General features: G+C 39.8%; 1 protein-coding gene across 5 annotated transcripts in view; it reads right to left on the bottom strand.

The window, feature by feature from the left end:
- Window positions 1-19,834, bottom strand: part of ANKRD55 (ankyrin repeat domain 55) — a 52,542-nt gene that overhangs the window by 23,169 nt on the left and 9,539 nt on the right. For 4 of the 5 annotated variants that reach the window (XM_071730548.1, XM_071730547.1, XM_071730546.1 and 1 more), the window contains exons 4-5: window positions 18,252-18,361; window positions 14,907-14,967 (exon numbers count right to left, since the gene is read on the bottom strand). In XM_071730548.1, the coding sequence (XP_071586649.1) occupies window positions 14,907-14,967; window positions 18,252-18,361 (171 nt within the window). Of the gene's footprint in view, window positions 1-9,599; window positions 9,731-14,906; window positions 14,968-18,251; window positions 18,362-19,834 lie in introns of all 5 variants that reach the window. The other variant, XM_071730549.1, reaches the window with a different exon arrangement.

A 19,834-nucleotide genomic window follows, 5' to 3' on the forward strand; every position in this document is an offset into this window, starting at 1 on the left:
TTACAGAGTGTAAATTGCTCAACAACTTTCTCGGAATTAACTTGGGGATTTTGCTATTTTGCTAAGTCAGAGTACAGAAAAATATGAGTCCAGATTTTCTCACAGAAATTTAGGATTGGAAAGGACCTCAGAAGAGCAACCTAATTCTGTAAGCCTGTCCATGTATACCTAGAAAAGCCATGTCAAATACTTGGGGTTCTGGAAAACTTGGAAAACTAACTCTGGTTAACTACTTTGCTCTGGTACTTCTGTGTCTTAAAAGAAACTTCACTTTGTCCTCTACCCTGCAAATGCAATCCAACATTTTATATCCTAACTTGGAGAAAATAGAGAATAAGAATTAATGGACTTTTTACAACAGCATAGAAATACAGGGCTAAAAACCTCTTTCTAGATCATTCAGTTCAATCCCTGCAATCTCACTTGCAGCTATGTTACATCATCCCTTTCATAAACCATCCATTAAAAACAGTTCCGTCTTTTTGTCCCCATTACTCCCAAAGGAAGGCAGTTAAAGAACATGTTTGCATAATGATTAGTATCTCTAATCTCTATTCATACTCATGGCTGATTTATGTCCCTTTGTTTCTCTTACAGCATTATTACTTAGATTAAATACTTGTTTTCACTACCTGGGGTTTGTTCTTTATGTGTATGTTCAGACAATCATCAAATCCCTTCTAAACTGTCCTCTTACTGCTCTAATCAATAGTGGTCTTTTACATTTTGTTTGTAAAATATGCTATCTATTTTTCTCATCAACCTACTAACCTTTTTCTTTTTGTATTTTAGTTGTGTATGCCTGAAAGGAGGTGGTGTACCAAGTCATACACAGGTGTTTGTACATTGACACTATCTCTTCTCAATTTGTGTTAGAAATACCTCTTTTTGTATGTCAAAGAACAACATTTGCCTTATTCACAGCTGTGTCTCATTAGAAGTTCCCAATAATTTTGGAATAACCATTTACACCTTGGTACTTCCCTTTCACAGCAATTTCCAAAACCAGAGTTTCTGGTTTCTGGAAGGACCTTCTGTTATTAGCACCCAAGTACATGACATTTGTATCACTATAGACTTGAAGGTGATCCAGCTGCTTCTGTACAATATCTCGGATATTTTCTATTAATATCTTCCAGTTTTTTGTTATGTGCAGATTTTGTCAGAAAGTCCCTCTATTTTATGCCAAGTTAACATGAAAATATTAAGCAAGATAGATTTCAATCCTTATGCCTAATTTCAGTTTCAGTTTATTCCTAAAATCTATCAAAATAATGTTGAATTTCATACTGGCCCATGAAGCACTTGGTGTTCCTCTGATTTGTTTATAGCTGTGGGTTATATATGTATTCTGTAGTTTATCACCTCATTATGGAAAAAACATAAATACACTTGTGATAAAATCGTGGCTGGAATATCTGTGAGATGTACACCTCTTAAAATTATTTGAACTCTCCTCTATTTTATTCCTCTATTCATGACCTGCTTAACAACCTTTCTGTACTATGTGATGAACTTTACTTTGTTGGCACCTTTCCAGTACTTCTGTGTTTTACTACATGCTATTAAACAGATTAATTGACATTCAAACATACAATATCCAATAGCTTCTTATTTGAGGAGATAATAATTGCTTTGAAGATGGCCATGAAAATTCTGTCTTGCTTTAACAATTCAATCAAATTGTTAATTACATTTTCTAAACAGTCAAATTTATTTTTAATTTTATTTAATATTTTGAACCTTTTGCTGAAAGAGATCTCAGGCCAGCTCCTCTGGCTTTCCAGATCTCTCTTCTTAGGAATGCCTTCTTAACTTTACATTCATCTTGTTTTTTTTAAAGATGCACACAAAATTCTCCTAAAATGCTTACACTGCCCTTATTGTTAGATTGATAGCTTTGAGCTGCAGTCACCAAAAACATAGTCTTCCTGTGGTAACTTTACCATGGACCACAGTACTATTGTTAGATCAGGATGTTCAGTGGCAAATTTACCATACAAAAATTACATGTTTTTGTAACCTCACTGTATGTATCCCTTCTCATACTCAAATTCTTTTCAGTACCATTTGAAGAGATTGTTATTTTCACTATGTTTCCATATAATTATGCAGGGCTCCCCCCACACTTTTCTTTACACTTCTGTCCCATCTCACTCCTCTATTTGCTTCCATCCATTATTAATTCTCGTCAGTGAGATTTTCATTCTAAGATCATTCATCTAAATTAAACTTCATGAAGAGGTGTCCTACAGCCCTTGATGAGCCCTTGCAAGTAAAACTCTCCTTGTGATTTGGAAGATTTTGTCTGCAATTTGTGTCATCTCCAGACAGCTGCAAACAACGAGCTCACTATCAGGGTCAGTGGATCTCACTTTCACTTAACTACAATTCTGTTTCCTTTATGCTGATTACTAAAATCCCAGCTTTTGGTAGTTCCATCTCTCAGTGCTTTTAAAATAAGAAAATAATTCTTCAGCAAGTATCCACTGAAATTGAGTGTTCCATGTTTGGAGCACTTTTCTAGTTTTGACACTTTTTTCACCTCTGTCTACTTAATTTGTCCTCATTGTTACTACAGCCATTGTTATTATACTTCAGCCCTTTTCATGTCCAACTGACATGTAAAACAATAATTTTACTTGGAAGTTTATTGACACTCATGTAATATTTTACTGTAAGATTTGGATGCCAAAGGGAAGAATCATGTGAACGAAGTCTGCTAAGCTGGCTTGTGCCCACCAGTAAGGTAGAGGTGGGAAGGGGAGAGAGAGGGACAAGCATTTGGCTCTTTTCAGGAAACCTTGACAAAGTATTTCTCTTCCACGTGAATGTCTCTGCAAATAATGTGGCTAGGGTCTATTAATTATCCTGTATTTTCTGTCTCTTTGTATAAGCATGCAGTTTAAAACCTTCCTATATGAGGCTGCACCTTGAGTACTCTGTGCAGTTTCGGGCACTGCAGTATGGGAGGGATACCAAGGTGCTGGAGAGGGCGTAGAGAAGGAATGGGAGCCAGGCAGGTTAGGGGTCTGGACAACAGGTCTCATGAGAGGCTGAGGGAGTTGTGCCTATTCAGCCTGGAGAAGACGAAGCTGATGGGGAAACCCTACTGCTCTCTACAGCTACCTGAAAGGAGCTGTAGAAAGGTGGGGATTGGTCTCCTTAGTGGCTAGTGATGGGACAAAAGGATATGGGTTCAAGTTTCACCAGGGGAAGTTCAGATTGGATATTAGGAAAAAATTCTTCATTGAAAGAATGGCAAAATGTTGGAACAAGTTGCCCAGGGAGGTGGTGGAGTCTCCATCCCTGAGGGTGTTAAAAAAAAAAAAAAAAGAGGTGGATATGGTGCTTTGGGACATGGTTTAGGGGTTATGCTGGTGTTGGACTGATGATTATGATCCTAAAGGTCCTTTCCAATCATTATGATTCTGTGATTCTATACCTATAGCCAGCTTTGCTGGATGGAAATTCCTCACTAGCAGCTTTTCATGTTGCTTCTTATCATTAGCTTTGCACTTTAGGGTTGTTTGAGTTTTCTCTTCTACATTCCCTCCTTTTCAACTCCAGAACTGTGATTCAAAAGCTTTGATGTTCTCTTTCTCCTCTGGTGATGAATGGCTTGACATCTTAACCATTACTGCACTCCTCTCGGCAGCAACAGGGAAATAATATTCCCATTGTACTAGTATGGGAGGTAATTTACTTTTATAAAGAGGAACAACAAATTACTATAGATTAAATAAAATTTGCATCAATACTTACTGGAAACCAACTTTGTGCATTATTGGGTACTGTCTGAGTTTTATGTTACAGAATGCTGGCTGGTCTCTCAACCAGCCCTTTTATCTTTCCTCTCACCCTTCATGAGTAGACATAACATTTTTTAATATGAAATTAACTGTAACACCAAGATGGATCTTTTTCTCCTTTGCTGGAATAAATAAACATGATCCATTTCAAGTATTTGTTGAGCAACCCATAGCAAAATTTGAAAAAATGGAGAATGTCAAATGCAAGAGCAGAGGCATAATGCATCTCCTCCATCTTTGTAGGAAATAAAGTTCAGTGAAAAATGCTGATAAAGCTGGCAGCTTGTGTTGCTGAAGGGTTTTGCATGCATGGAAACTTTCTCCCACTGTTAAGGATCCCCACCTCTGTACCCTAGACTAGGGAAAGCTGAGGAGCTGAAGCATGTTCAGTCTACCTCCACTGCTGCCATGCCCTGGCTGCCAGATGGCTGTGCTGGCAGTGGAGAAACAGGGAAAAATTTCACTGTGGTTTCTCTTCCCTCAGGGGACAGAGACAACTGGGCTGAGGAAAGGAACAATCTGTAATACCACCTTCAGCTTTCTTCCTGCCAGGGAAAATTTGCCAGAAGTTGCCTGGATGCAGCCCAGACACTTCACAGGATGTGTTTCTGATGGCAAACCAATATAAATTAACAACAACTCTACTGACGCCGCTGTAGTTATATTGGTGAGACTCAGCCAGCTCTGAGAGAGGCTCATTTGTTTTCTCCAGACCCTAATGCTTCAGCCTCAGACACCCACTGAGTCAGTGTCTATTGCAGACTCAGAGAGTGACCCGGCTTGGCTTGACATTGTGGTTGGTACTCTTGGAAACAGAATGCATTGTTGTTGTACAGCATACTTTGTCCTGTGGTCTTTGGAGCATTGCTGCCTTAGGTACAATGAGGGGACATGGTGCTTTTAATGTATTTATCCTCTCAGCAGCATTAGTGGGTGTTGGAAAGAGCTACTAAATTACAAAGGCAGTCATGAAGGAATACCTCTATGGATATCACATGTCCCTGCCTCTCTTCCCCTCTCTTTGCTCAAAAAAACCACTGCACAGAATGCCGGCCAAGTCTTGCTGAGAATTTATTTTCACTTAGAGTCTTCTATAATACGTGTGCATGATTTACTATGTAAATGACTATGGCCATGACTAAAATTACCTGGCAGCTTTATCCTGCTCATACATTGTTGTGAGGATGGATTTCTCTAGATTAGCTGTTTACGTGCTTTAAGAAAGAGATACTCTTTTATTCTGCACTAGACTAAGGAATTATTCCTTGCTACAATCAGAGAAATGGAAAAATTTGTCTTCCAGTGCCTTTTTGTTAGTCATATGAGATCAGGACATTTATAGATATGCAAAAAGTGTGGTGCATGTACATTACTCATGTTCTGGCATTCAACTGCAGAGTTACACATAGACTGTGTGCTGGGAAGAGGTCTGGCAATTATCCTCTACTTACCTACAGGTTTTGTCTGAGAAAAAATTCCTACCAAGCTCAGTGGGAGTTCTGCAATTGATTTGCTTGGAAATTTGATTGACATGAATAATTACATTGCAACATTATGTTAATACTTGAAGGACTTACTGTTTAACAATAAATTTTCTCAGGTAAAGGTATATTTTTGATGATACGGTTGTACTGATAAGTTTGTCTATCTGCTGCACAAGACACAGAAAGGGATTTGGCTTATTAACTGGTACAAGCGAAAGTGGAGAAATAGGTTACAGCTATATAAAGCATGAAGTAGCACTAGGTAATGTCCTTGAGCACTGAAACTCAGTTGTCTGTACCACAAAATTTAAAAAAATCATCCATGGCATGGTTTTGACTTGGACTAGTTAACATGTACCCCACTGGTTCCTTACTTCAGGACCTAGCATGGACCACAGATCATTCCCAAGAAGTGGTCTTATTGCAGCCATTCTGTATTAGAGAATAAGTATAGGAGTAGAGACATAATTTGTGATGTGATAATTAGCCTATGTGCCAGAGCCAAGATGCAAACACATGGAGCTTTCTACTGTAGTCACTGTCGCAAATGTTTAGGGCACTTTCTGAAAAACCTTCTGATGTTGTTGGAACAAGCTCATTTCTTACTCATAAGTATTTGCAAATTTTGTTCCCCATGTTTAAAACTTGTCAGCTCACTCTGTAGAGGGCTGCTGCTATGCAGCTTCCAGCCTCCCCAATCAACAGCTGTGCCTTTGCTGGAATGACAATATTTACACAAGAAAGGGATTCCTTAAGGGTATGCTTAAAAATGCAAATGAAATCTGTTTTTTGTTTGTTTGCTATCACATCTATATTTAAAGCTTAGTGACATAAAAAAAAGAACTCACCGCTCTCCCTTTCTACCTGTCTCTGGAAAACTGCTTGAAACAGAGAAAACAGGTACAATTTTTGCAGTGAAAGAAAGCTGCCTGAAATCAACCAGACTGTGAACTGTGCCTAGCAAATGCACCTTTTCTGGCCTAATTCAACAGCAAACGTGTCTGCCATGGAGAAACACCCACTAAATTTTAAGAAGTCTTTGGAAGTTCACCTGAGTTCCTCCACTGTTGGCAACCCACAGAAAGAAAAGGGGGTACTGAGCAGAAATAAAGAGCACAGTGGTCCCCCTAGGCAGACCCTAGTCCTGGGCCCCTGCCTTCCCTGGCCCCTTCCTCTGTCCCAACAGGGTGGCCTGCTGTGTCCTCAAGATTCCCTGCAACCATGAGAGATTCATTCCTAGAGATCCTGAAATCTGTGTGCTCTCACTTTTCAAGGAGATGAAGATTACAGAGAGGCTTCTCAGCTAAACACAAATGAATAATGGCCTACGCTTTGCTTTTACAATGTGTTTCAGATTTACAGGTATGTCACTCTGCTTGTAGGAAACAGGGGAATTAAATAATTGCATTGTTGCTATGGAGGAAATATGTAGACTCATAATTTTTAAGAACTTTGCACTCTGAGTCAACTCATTAAAAAATCATAAGCAAGCTTCACATGGCAGAATATTAATTTTAATGACTTCTTTTTAGTTGCCTTTTTTTAATCTGGAGACATACATTTCTTCAGTTTGGAAGAAAGCTTTGTTTAATTGTTTATTTATAGTTGAAATGAAAGCTGGTATTTTTTCATAATTGTATGACTTTGGCAGGTAGAATGCTAAGAAAGAGACAAAGTTGTGGTAAAAGTCATGACAAATATCAAGGCAATGTAGGAACACTTCAAATCTTCTTAAAGATTCCGAGTATTTCCACAGTACTACTAATACTATTATGATATGTAAATGTATACTGTGTAGTATCTACTATATTTTACCAGGATTTCAATGACATCATACTCTAGTACTGTTAGAATGGCTTTACACTTTATTCCACCTCTCGTTAACAATTTTGTTGTTACAAAGGTGCGTTTATTTTTCATTACAAAGACTATTGCTGACTGCAATGAAGGGAGAGAAATACTTCCCAAGACACTTCTATTAGAGCCCAGTCTCCACCAGCTCTTAGAAATATTGCATGTGTAAAAAACATGACACGAGATACTCTCATTTCACAGAATGAGCTGTGGTTTTGACACTGATGAAACACATTTGCACTGAAAGAGTCAACTCAAGTGGTAGGAATTTTGAGCTTTTTGGTGTGGGCAATTTCTGTAACACGATTCCATAGCCACTATTTGTCTAATGGGAAACAAAGCACCAAACATACAGTCTTCAAAACAGCCAGCTAAGAACAATTATTTCACATGAAACATGCCTGAGAATTTGTTTCTAATGGAGGGCAATTGTTTCTGCTTGGTTCTGCTCCCTGTTTCAGCCTTGTGTGCACCAACTGTATCTTTCCTAGAACTTCCTACAAGTTTCTGTGCAGTGCCTGGTATTTCCCTTGTTGTATTTTTTTACAAATGAAATCAAACACAGGTGAAATCAAACCTTGCAGCTGGTACTGCCTGAGCTCTCTGAGTCTCTTGTGCTCAGAGTATTAATACAATTTTTAAAGGAAAAAAAGATCCCCCTTCCAGCAGCCACAGAGGAGTCTATTATACAGAGCAGTTATCCCACCCAGCAGAGCTGTGTTTCTGCTCTCTGTCATAGCAGGGAAAGCCAGGCTTGTCCACAGTATCTATTTCTCCTGGGACTAAAAGGGCAGCAGAGAGCACTGGATGAAAGATTTTTCTTGGCTGAGCTTGCACAAAAGAAGTATTAACACCTCTATTACATACTCTAGTATTTCAGCTACCTCTTCTGGACTTAGACTACGAATATCTGGATGAAGAAGAAGCAATGAAGAAGAAGCCTTATAAGGCTTCATAGCAGGAATTTTTAAGAAAAAATGTTTCCTTTGATTTCTGTGAGCAGCTAAAAGGGAGGAAGAGGAAGGATTTTGGTTTGCCTCCACCTGATGCCAGGTGAGTTTTCTGCAGTTTTATTTTACTCTTTTCTCAAGAGTTAATCTGTGTGTTTGTAAGAGAAAGATGGGAGCATAAGTTAACAGTGGAATTACAGAACACTTACAAATGTTATTGCTAGAAATCAGGGGAAGATTAATGTAGGAAGGGAACTCTGAAGGTCCTGATATAGATGACTCCAATTTGTCGTTCTGTTTGAAGCTGGTCTGTTTGGCTTGTTTCCAGAGCAGTTTTTCCAGATCACTATCTATCTATCACAGGAACTTGCATGAGTTTCAGAGAATTCCCACTAGAAGCAGCCTGCATTGAAGTAAGCCTAGTAAAAAAAGCACAACAGATTTTGGAGCAGGTACCTTTGGTATTCTGAGCAAGAGATGTAGCTCAAGTTCAGGCTGACTGTGATTAAAGAAGAACAAAAATAATTTTGAAATAATATGAGTTGCAGAGGCCAAAATATACCGCTACTTCACAAAAACTAAAATTGAGCCTAAAAGTATATGTATAATCTGTGCTGTGTTTGAAGGAAACAGATACCTTGTTCTAGAAGTCCTTACTCATCTTGAAATATTGGAAATACAGCTTGGAAACTTCTTTGTTGATACATTCATTAAGATGAGTGAACTCAGACTAAAAGGATGCAAATATTTAGTCATTGTTGAATTTTTACACCGAATTTTTACTGAATTTTTACACAAGTTCTATTTCTGCTTATCTAGCATGCAGGTGTTTCCAGCATTGATATTGGAACTTGCTATTGCATGTGAACAAGTTAAAAGATACCTATATAATTTCATCTGGGAAGTTTTCTGCAGTAACTTTTAGGCATAACTTATTAAATTATACTATATATTAGACCACTTACTACCAGTTGCATAGCAGAGTGCTTAATGCCATATTAAACATGGGTTTTTCTTCTCTAATGATGACCTGAGTAACTTTTACAAATTTGACTTTTTTTTTTTTTGGAAAAAGGAGATAGGAGTGTACAACTCAAAGGGACAGAGGGCCCCAACCCTTCACCTAATTATTCTACAACTACAGCTGTTTAAATAGGTTTTAACTTGTGTTGACATTATTTTATTCCCAAAGACCTTTGGCAGCTGTTTACACTGCTGATTTCTGCAACCGTGATATAGTGAGAAAAGTTAAGCATGAACTCAACATAAAGTATACAGATAGTCTCAGTGAGATAAATGATAACTTTGTTAGAGCTGAGCCTATATTAAGTATGGTTTGATCTCAAAAGAAGATGTTAGATACTTGGTCCCTGACTACTCACAAAATGCTGGGGCTGTTAGTGGGCATTCCTAGCATCTATTTTACTCATTTCACAGATTGAATAATTCTTCTGGAGTATTTAGGATACCATAATATCCAGCTTGGCTCAAGCAACTGCCTCAAGCTCACCCAGTGCAGAGCTGTTTTAAAGCCTTTGTCCACCAGAGTCAGGTCTGCTCCCTTGTGCAGCAGAGTCTGGGTGTGCTGGGGCCTGTTGTGGAAACCAGCCCAGTGGAGTGAAGTCATTCCCTGAAAGCCACAAACATGGAGAGCAAATAATTGTCACTCACAGCAGCATGCTTCAAGTCTCTGTAGACAAGCTAGACAGTTCTGAAGCCATTTGGGACTGACAGGCTCTTCCAATCCCTCTTGTTAAATAATTAGCAACAACTTCTGAATTAGTGGAGTCATAAGGGAGAACCAAGTAATTAGCTTTTTGGAGTTATTACAGAAAATGGATAGAAATACAATTGCTTCTTTCATATGTGACTATAGCCTCTTATAAATAATGTATGGTCATCCCCCTCAGTGGCTGAGGGATGGTTCCTCACTGCTCAATTTAAATCCTGTGAGAAAGCCTGTTTTAGACTGGTGCTTTGACATGGCACTGGGTGATGCTTATTTTAGACTGTATCTCTGATCCAGAAAAAAATATTATAAGCTAGTTTTCTACCCATCACTCATCAGCAAGCTAAGGAACTGGCCCAGTGATTTCAACAAAAAAGTCACAGTAAGTAAACAACTTTTATGTACTCTCTAGTGAGAAAACTAGTGATAAACTACTGACCTGCATTTTCATTCCACCTTAGAGAAATTCAGTCAGCCTTCGTAGGTCAGAGAACTAATATCCTGTATTTGTACCTAAATCAGCATTGACATACACACCTATATTTTATTTACAGCAACAATATTGAAGACTGAATTTGCCAGTGTTGCTCAGATATGGTAACATTTTACTTTTCATAGAATCATAGAATCATAGAATTGGCTGGGTTGGAAGGGACCTCAGAGATCATCAAGTCCAACCCTTGATCCACTACCGCTGCAGTTACCAGACCATGGCACTGAGTGCCACATCCAGTCTCTTTTTAAATATCTCCAGGGTTGGAGAATCCACTACTTCCCGGGGCAGCCCATTCCAATGTCTGATCACCCTCTCCATAAAGAAATTCTTTCTAATGTCCAACCTAAACCTCCCCCGGCACAACTTAAGACCGTGCCCTCTTGTCTTGCTGAGAGTTGCCTGGGAAAAGAGACCAACCCCCACCTGGCTACAACCTCCTTTCAGGTAGTTGTAGAGAGTGATGAGGTCTCCTCTGAGCCTCCTCTTCTCCAGGCTGAGCAGCCCCAGCTCCCTCAGCCTCTCCTCATAGGATCTGTGCTCGAGTCCTTTCACCAGCCTAGTTGCCCTCCTTTGGACCTGCTCCAGGACCTTGATATTCTTCCTGAACTGAGGGGCCCAGAACTGGACACAGGACTCAAGCTGTGGCCTCACCAGTGCTGAGTACAGGAGCAGAATCACTTCCTTGGACCTGCTGGCCACGCTGTTCCTGATCCAGGCCAGGATGCCATTGGCCTTCTTGGCTACCTGGGCACACTGCTGGCTCACGTTCAGCTTCCTGTCAATCCAGACTCCCAGGTCCCTTTCTGCCTGGATGCTCTCCAACCATTCTGTCCCCAGCCTGGAGCTTCCCATGGGGTTGTTGTGGCCGAAGTGCAGGACCCGGCACTTGGCCGTGTTGAACCTCATCCCATTGGAATCAGCCCAAGTCTCCAGTCTGTCCAGGTCGCTCTGCAGAGCCCTCCTGCCTTCCAGCTGATTGACACTTCCCCCCAGCTTAGTGTCATCTGCAAATTTGCTGATGATGGACTCAATCCCCTCATCTAAATCATCTATAAAGATATTAAACAGAACTGGGCCCAACACTGATCCCTGGGGGACACCACTAGTGACCGGCCGCCAACTGGATCAGCACACCGTTCAGCACCACTCTCTGGGCCCGGCCCTCCAGCCAGTTCTTAACCCAGCATAGAGTGCCCCTGTCCAAGCTGTGGGCTGACAGCTTTTTCAGGAGAATGCTATGGGAGACGGTGTCGAAGGCTTTGCTGAAGTCCAGGTAGACCACATTCACAGCCTTCCCCTCATCCACCAGGCAGGTCATCTGATCATAAAAGGAGATCAGGTTGGTCAGACAGGACCTGCCCTTCCTAAATCCGTGCTGGCTGGGTCTGATCCCCTGTCCATCCTGCAGGTGCTGTGTGATTGCACTGAGGATGATCTGATCTCTCATGAGGGAAACATGTTTCAATGATCTTGCCTAGTTTGCAAAATCATCAAAAGCAGAAAATGTAGAGCAGAAAAGTAATTAAAGCTTGTCACAGAACAAAAAAAGCCACCAGGCAACACTGTAGGTAAAGAACAAAATATAAATCACTGATGCAGACATCACACATTAATAGCGGAAGTTTTCAGCAGTGATTTTCTAACTAAAAGCTTCAATGGCCTAAAAATTTCTCTCATTCACCAGGCATCTTACAAGGTTTTTCAAGTTCCCTTTTTTAAAGCTTAAGTACACTTGATGACAAAAGAGAGGCATTGAACATAAGCAGTCTTGGGTTTAGTTAGGGTTTTCAAAGCTTCACAAGGGTTTTGGTTTTGAAAAACCACAAATGAGGGTAAAATCCTGCCCTAAGTGGACCAAGGGACTTAGTACTGTTAATGGACACTTGGTATCTAAGAGTGCTGAGAAGTGAGGCTTCAGTAAAGCAATTTCCACTTGGGAAATGGGTCCTCACATGTAGTCCTGAAGAGCAGGAAAAAAAAACAACAACCCAAAGAATGAGGAGAAACTGCAGTTTATGAGGCGATCTTTCTGTCATCCACATTCAGTCTGTTGATATGGACAAAAAACCTTGAAAAATCAACTTCCTCTGTTTCTACTTGGGTAATCAGCAGAGTCAGTTGTAACAAAAGAGTGTGAGAACTGTGGGTAGGGATCGAAGATCTCTCTAGTACAGAGGCATAGCTCAGAGAGTTAGCAGCAGATGCTTTGGAAAAAAATACAAGAAATAAAGCTTGATGATATACAGTCACCTAACGTTTGTGTCCAGTTTTGGGCCCCTCAGTTCAAGAAGACAGGGAACTCCTTGAAAAAGTCCAGTGCAGAGCCACGAAAATGGTCAAGGGAGTGGAACATCTCCCTTGTGAGGAAAGACTGAGAGGCTGGGTTGGTTTAGCTTGGCTGAGACTGAGGGGTGACCTCACTAATCTTTATAAATATGTGTCAGGAGGATGGAGCCAGGCTCTTCTCACTAACGTCCAGTGATAGAACAAGGGGTAATGGGTGTAAGCAGGAGCATAGAAAGTTTTGTGTAAACAAAAGGAAAAGCTTTTTCACTGTGAGAATGACAGAGCACTGTTACAAGCTGCTAAGGGAGGTTGTCGAGTCTCCTTCTCTGGAGACATTCAAAGCCTGCCTGGATGTATTTATGTGTTACCTACACTTGGTGATCCTGCCCTGGCAGGGGTATTGGACTCAACCTCTTCAGGTCCCTTCCAACCCGTACCAGTCTGTAATTCTGTGTTGGTAACCAGGATGAAGACTTCCTATGACATGCAGACCTCAACAAAGTAACAATGAATTTTCTGAAAAAATAATTATTTTTGTTTTCTTTAAAACTGCTGCCCAACAATTTCTATAGGAGACCCCATAATTTTAGCTGTAGGAAACCAGCTTCTCTGCAACTATTACCATCTCTGTTGTCCTTTTTTGTTCCTTTAGTTATATGTCCTTTTTCAGATGTGTCTTGCAGGTGACATTCAAGATGTGGGTATACCAAGGATTCTGACAGAGCATAGTGATGCTTCCTGCTTTTTTTTCTATTTCTTTTCTAATCATTTGCACATTCCACGTGTCCTTTCAGAGCATCCAACTAAGCAAAGAGCATTGAGCTGGGTGTGGTGGCAGCTCACACATGTGGGCCTATTGCAGTGGGCAGTGGCCGTCCAGCCCACACCCATCTGATTCATGCATGGTGATGGCAGCCTTCAGTGGCAACTGTATATAGACTTCGGTTTGTAAGAGAAGCATCAGAGTGATACCAGAACTGCTAAAGCTGAAGATCCAGCAGAATACAACATTAAAGGAGAGACAGACAAAAAAATTGAACGTTTATAAACAATAAGGAGAAATAGGGGACATAAAAGAAGGAAAAACAAGAAATGACTAAGGAAAAAATAGTGTGACAATTGTTTTGAACAGATATGAGGCTTTTTCAGCAAATATTTCTTCACATTGTCATCTCACAGGCGCCATAAGTAAAACCACGGAAAGACAGAGTTGTGGAAATTATGAAAGCTCCATATGTATTTCTTACTGTTTACACATTCATGCCTTTTTTCCCCCCCATCAATTATAAGATGTAAAAACTGAAGTGTTTTACTTATGCCAAGAGAATAGCTCTATTAGCTGCAATCATTTGTGAGGCTCCACATTTTTCAGAAAGCATTAATATTCAGGGCTTAGTACAGACACTTGAACGACTATCTTCTCATTGCCAAATGACAGTGAGCTGGATAAAAGTTCCAAACTGCATGGAACCATGTCTTATGGCAAACCACGACAGGTTGAAATTCCATAGCTCGATGGAATTAATGAGGAACATAATTCCATACCAAGAAAAAGCACATGTCTGATTTAGGTTGTTGTGAGCAGAGTCTGCAAACCATGAAGTGGATAAGGAAAGCTCATGGGAAGGGAAAATTAACACTTCTGTAACTGTTCTGGCATTGTGAAGAAAAGATGCACCTTTGGGGAAATGTTAGGGCAAAGAGAAACATATGAAAAGACATCTAGAGTCTCTCTTGTGTCTTGTCTTGTGTCTCTCCATTCAGAGAACGTATCTGGGATATTAACATTATTCTTTGCACACTGTGTACACTATAGATATAAAATGTACATATAGTGTGCACATAGACATATACATATACATACATACACAGGGTCACAATTCTTTAAGGATCAGATGACAGCATAAATTTTGGTAGCACCATGGCTGTTCCATGTTATATCAACTTTCCAATATTTTTTCTGAGAACAGCAATTTAATGACTGGATGACTGGTAAAGGTAAAAATTTAGTCCCATGTCTAACTTCAGAAGAATGAAAAGCAATTACTGTCTAGGCAAGCAATCTAACAGCAACCTCATAGCTGGCAATATATAGAGAAGGTTTATGAGCCTAAAGGTGCATTATTTATAGCAGGAAAAAAAAGATAACACTTTGCAGAGCTCAGCAAAAGTGTTACAGGATTTTTTTACTAGTGCATAGTCTTATTATAAGATTGATAATACATTGACTTCTGAACAGAATGAATGCATGACACCAGAGTATGGGACTGTGACTTGCAGCACAAGGTCACTCACCTCATTGTCCTGGTGATTAATTTCACTAAGATTTGACTGCTGCAGAAGCATGTTCAGAAGCCTGCAGAAGCAATGACACAATCAGTGTGCTATACCCCTGACCAAAACTGGAAAAAATGACACTTTATTGAGAACAAACCATGCAATTTCAAGAAAAATTGGTATTAGTGATGGACACAGGTCAGAATCCTAGGTCTGAGCTTTGTCATATGAGAAAAGCAAATAGGACTTTACAGCTTACTATTACAGCAAAAGATTAGGGCTGGGAATTAAATGAATTCTTGTGCTGATTGCCAGGCTAGAATCAGAGTGTGCAGTAATACACATGAGTGAAGTTTTTGGTAGCTTAGCAATTCATTGTTATCCTACTTTAATATTTTTTAAAAATAAACAGAACTGCTAATGGCCAGTTTCCAAAAAGATGTTTCACTCTTCCTAACTCTTGGAGTAATGTGATGCAACGTACGTACTTGTGTTTGTGTGTGTACATGCATATTATATATTTACACACACACAGACTAGTAGTATTTTACAAGTCCTTACAGTGTGTCTTCTTGGATATGGCCATTGTTAGGGTATAAAATATAGCAATGCACTGGTTCACATTTTGTCGAATATCAGCCTACAAACACTCCCCTCTGGTGGAGGGAACAGTTACAATAAAATAGTTACATTAAATGCTATCCAACCACAATAATTGAACACTGCACCTATTTTGCATTTTTTTTTTTCTCCTTTTGGTATCCTATGCAGATGTTCTGTAAACACTATAGGTTTGATGAAGATGGCTGTGTTCTATAGTAGAATGCTACGTGTTTGGATGACCATGAAAATGGAAAGGAACATCTGGTCACAGACTATAACAAAGACAAATAGCATACATCCTAATATGGATGTACAGTTCTCAGGATTCTAGCAGAAAGAAAGATAAATCCCTATAGGATCCCTAGATAAGATTATAATGCAAATATGTTGCTCATGTAAAGGTGTGAATTGGCTAGAAACCTTCAAAACTTAGATAGTTAAAGACATATTGTTTTGTAACAAAATTTAAATATTATAAAGTTGTCAAGGAGGGAAGTCTGGTAAATATATAGATAACTCACAGATAAATGTATTCAACAATGAATATATCCCCATGCATAGGAAACCAAATTATGATCTTTTACAGCTTTCCATCAGGACAATCTTCAACATCTTTCAGTATGTTTTCTGGATTGAACTGTATTCAGGTGTGTGGACCAGGGCAAGTTTAGAATGTAGCATGCCATATTTGGTTTTACCTCTCCATCCCAGTAATAAACAACTAGATAATGTGAATTATTAAAGCATCTACAGTTGCTTAGGGATGATCTGAACAACTCTGCAGGTGAAAAGATTATCCATTGGTAATGCCTCAAAAGTCCAAATTTATTTTTTTCTAATTGGAATATCCTTAAAGAGCAAAGACTGGGCAGATCCCAGTGCTTTGCTAGGACTTCAAATCCATTTCTACATTGACTCAAATACTTGTTGAAAAGTGGTTTTATGCCTCCTTTTCTGAATCACACAGCCAATAGCATAATGGAGTGATACTACAAGAACTCAGAAAAGGATAACACTTTAGGATTGCTGTGATTAATTTGGTAAAAATTTGTAAAAGGAAAGAGACATTTTTGGTCATTTGACACAATGACTCAGAATCTCAGAATTCTGTATCTGGAAACATGGATGAGTGAGAAGAAGGAGAGTGAGACAATCATAATATGCTTCTAAAAACCATTTATCAGTTTTATAATCCGATATATGTTTCTGCACAATGAAACCAGTGTATGGGAAGGAAATGTCATTCTTTGAGTGTAAAAATTTTACCAACAGCAAACTATGGCTGACATAATCTTAGACCATTATGGCAATGTAAGTGTTATCACTCAAAGATGTGGAGACTTAGCCATGAAGCAGAAATGTCTCTGATATCCACTCATAAAGCCATAGATCAGGAAGTCCATGAATTTTCTTTCCACCTTTCCTCACGGGCTCTGTGGAATGCACTGAAGTACTTATAAAATAATTACATAAATTGTTTGATTACTGTCTGTCTCTCTGTGCAGCCCATGTGCTGCCTCCAGCATATGAGGTTTACACAGTGGCCTGCCAGCTTCCAAACTTGGATGAAAAAGCTGACCACTGCATACACTTTCTTGGCAACAACATGGCATTCAAGACTGTGACAATGACCAGGATGGAAAAGTCTGCTCCTCAGTGTTCCAGGCATGTCTTCTGGGTATAGGGAAAAAAAACAGTGAATAGTCAGAGGAAAAGGAACTGAGCAATTGGTAAACTCCTGTGCAGAGCAAATGTCTGCCTGTATCCATGGAGAATGTGAAAAACGTTCAGGAAACCCTGTGTGCTGCTGGTAAAGAAGATTACTGTTCCCTTTCAAGTAGAAGCATATGCAGAGCTGTACAAACATTGTCTTCTTTCTGTGAAGGCTTTGTTTAATGATAGTGACATGACCTGCACTTTTGCAGAATCTCAAACTATTCTCTCCAAGTGATGCATGAAAAGCAATGATAATGTGAAAAACTAATAAAGCTGTTAAAAAAGGCTGGAGAGCAATATCAGCAGAAACAGAAGTTTGGGCTGGTCTGATACAGCAACAGCAGCAAAACCGTACACTCAGCAAGTAAGTCCCATGAATATTTTGCATGTACTAAATGTTTTACCTGTCTCTAGTGTCTTTATAAACTTTCAGATATGATTTACTTAGGAGGGTTTTTTGATCGGTAGAAACCAAAATTCATTAAAACTTCCTATTGTCACAGGCTGGCATGGGACAATGAGGAGCTTTCTTAACGCTTCTTGTGAAGACAGTTTGCAGTTGTTACTCCATCTTCAGTGTAAGTACTTATAAATGACCCATTCCACTAAATGTCAGCTTCCCCTTTCACAACAGAGGCTCTCAGAGAAGTTGTCTGTGGACAAGTTTTTTCATATTTGTCTTGCTACTTGCAGGAGAAGTCCAGAGGAGGAACTTCTTGTAATATTTCTTATGGAGAGATGGCAGAATGGTAAGTAGTCAGGGCAAACACAGGGTTTCAACCTCTATTACAATTTCCCTCCTCACAAAGTTGTGATCTTAAACCAGGCTCCTCACTTTACTTGGCCATACATCTCTGTTACACAGGTGCTGCACAATGCTTTTCCTCCCTGTCTGCCCCCTTTATGACAGCCAATAACCAAAGAAGCAAGCCACATGTGTAACTGTCACAGCTAAACTTCCTGCATTGGGCTCCCCTTTGTGTCAGATACCTTGTGTTGGTGTTCAGATTCAACCAGCAAATGCTGTTGGAGCCTGGGACATACCTCACATTAGGCTCCGCAGTAGCAGCGTGAAGTGGCAACCTCCCGTTTTTGTCAGGTATGTTCTGCTTAGCACCGTTTCTGAGCAAGCTGACACATCGTTCCAGCCAGCCCTAGAAAAGGAATTTGAGCATGTCAAAGAGGAGACTGAAATGCATCAGGCCAGATCTTTGCTTGGTGTTTCTGCCAACAACGGAATGGGTCTTTTCTTTCCCCAGTATAGGTCTCTCAGCACTCAGTGAGGTTCCATTTTGGAGTCCAAGCCACAGACTAGCTTGGTCATTCATTTCTTCAATACAGGACTTTCTTTACACTGCATTTTAATGTTTTTCTGCAGCTGTGGCAAGTACTGAGTAAACAGTGATTAAAAAGCTGCTAATTCCTGCATCATTAGCAAATGCTACACATACTCCTGCACGTGGACTTTATTATGCTAGGTTAAACCACGATCATGAACACTTGATCTCATTTCCTTTATGAGATTTTAGCAGGGTTGACAAATCAGTAGTGAGAAGCCTTAGAGTGTGGTCTTACAAACACGGTTGCAGAAATTTGCATTAGTAACAATGTCAGACTGAAAACAGCACCAAAACAGATGGGATGATTCAGTCCTTGGCTTAAAACCTTCTATTGATCACCTCAGCAAAAAAATCAAGTAGACACTTTGGTTGTGACTGCTTAAATCGTCTAGCATTTAAAATCCCAGGGAAATCAAAGATACATTTAGGTGTTTTGTTCAAATTTCTGCAGGCAATCAATAAAGGCTGTTTCCTCCTGTATGAACTACATCAGATTGGCATTACCAACATTTATGAAGAAATGGGGTGGAAAGATGGAAATAAAAGACCATCCAATTCTGTATGAGACTGTGACTGCGAAGCTCTGCTGAATTCACTGCCTGGACAGACCTCACAGCCAAATGCTCTCTAGAACTCCAATTACATTCATCACAGAAACAGAAGTGGAAACTTCGAAGCCTGGGTGGTTTAAATCTTTTCCTGTAATTTCTTTTTTTCCAAAGAATATTTCTTCCCCTCTGGGAAAAGAGGAAGGAGAAAAGGAGCATGGTACTAATTATGGGATTTTTAAAAAAATATCTGGCAGAGGAAATGTTTATTCTCAAGTAAGTGAAGCATGCTCCTTGCATTGAATGAGACCGCCTGTTTGGCCAATTTCTACGCTTATCTGGCTGAATATCACCCAGCTGAGCAGAAGGAATGGTTTTGTCCTGAATTTGCAGGAAGAAACTATATGCAGGGGATGTGATTTAATTAAGCTGCCACAGTATCTGTTTAAACAAACTGGCAGTCGTCCAGACATATTTCATATTGTGCAGCAGGGGTGACTATTCCTTTATCCTTTCTGTTCAACTAGTAATGGAAGCCCATGGTCATCCCCTCTGCCCCATCCTCTCTCTGAAGCCTGCATTCCCTTCAACTAGTAGAAGGCTAAGGAGAAGAAACAACATCCTTGTTTTCTTCAGACAGACATCTCCCTACCCAAACTTCTCAATGGGATGTCTGCCTCTACTATCACTTGTATATGTGTTGGTTGGGGGACTGGATTTCTTATGATCTTAGTACCTG

This window comes from Heliangelus exortis, chromosome Z (genome assembly GCF_036169615.1).
Source record: "Heliangelus exortis chromosome Z, bHelExo1.hap1, whole genome shotgun sequence".
Taxonomy (NCBI): Eukaryota; Metazoa; Chordata; class Aves; order Apodiformes; family Trochilidae; genus Heliangelus; species Heliangelus exortis.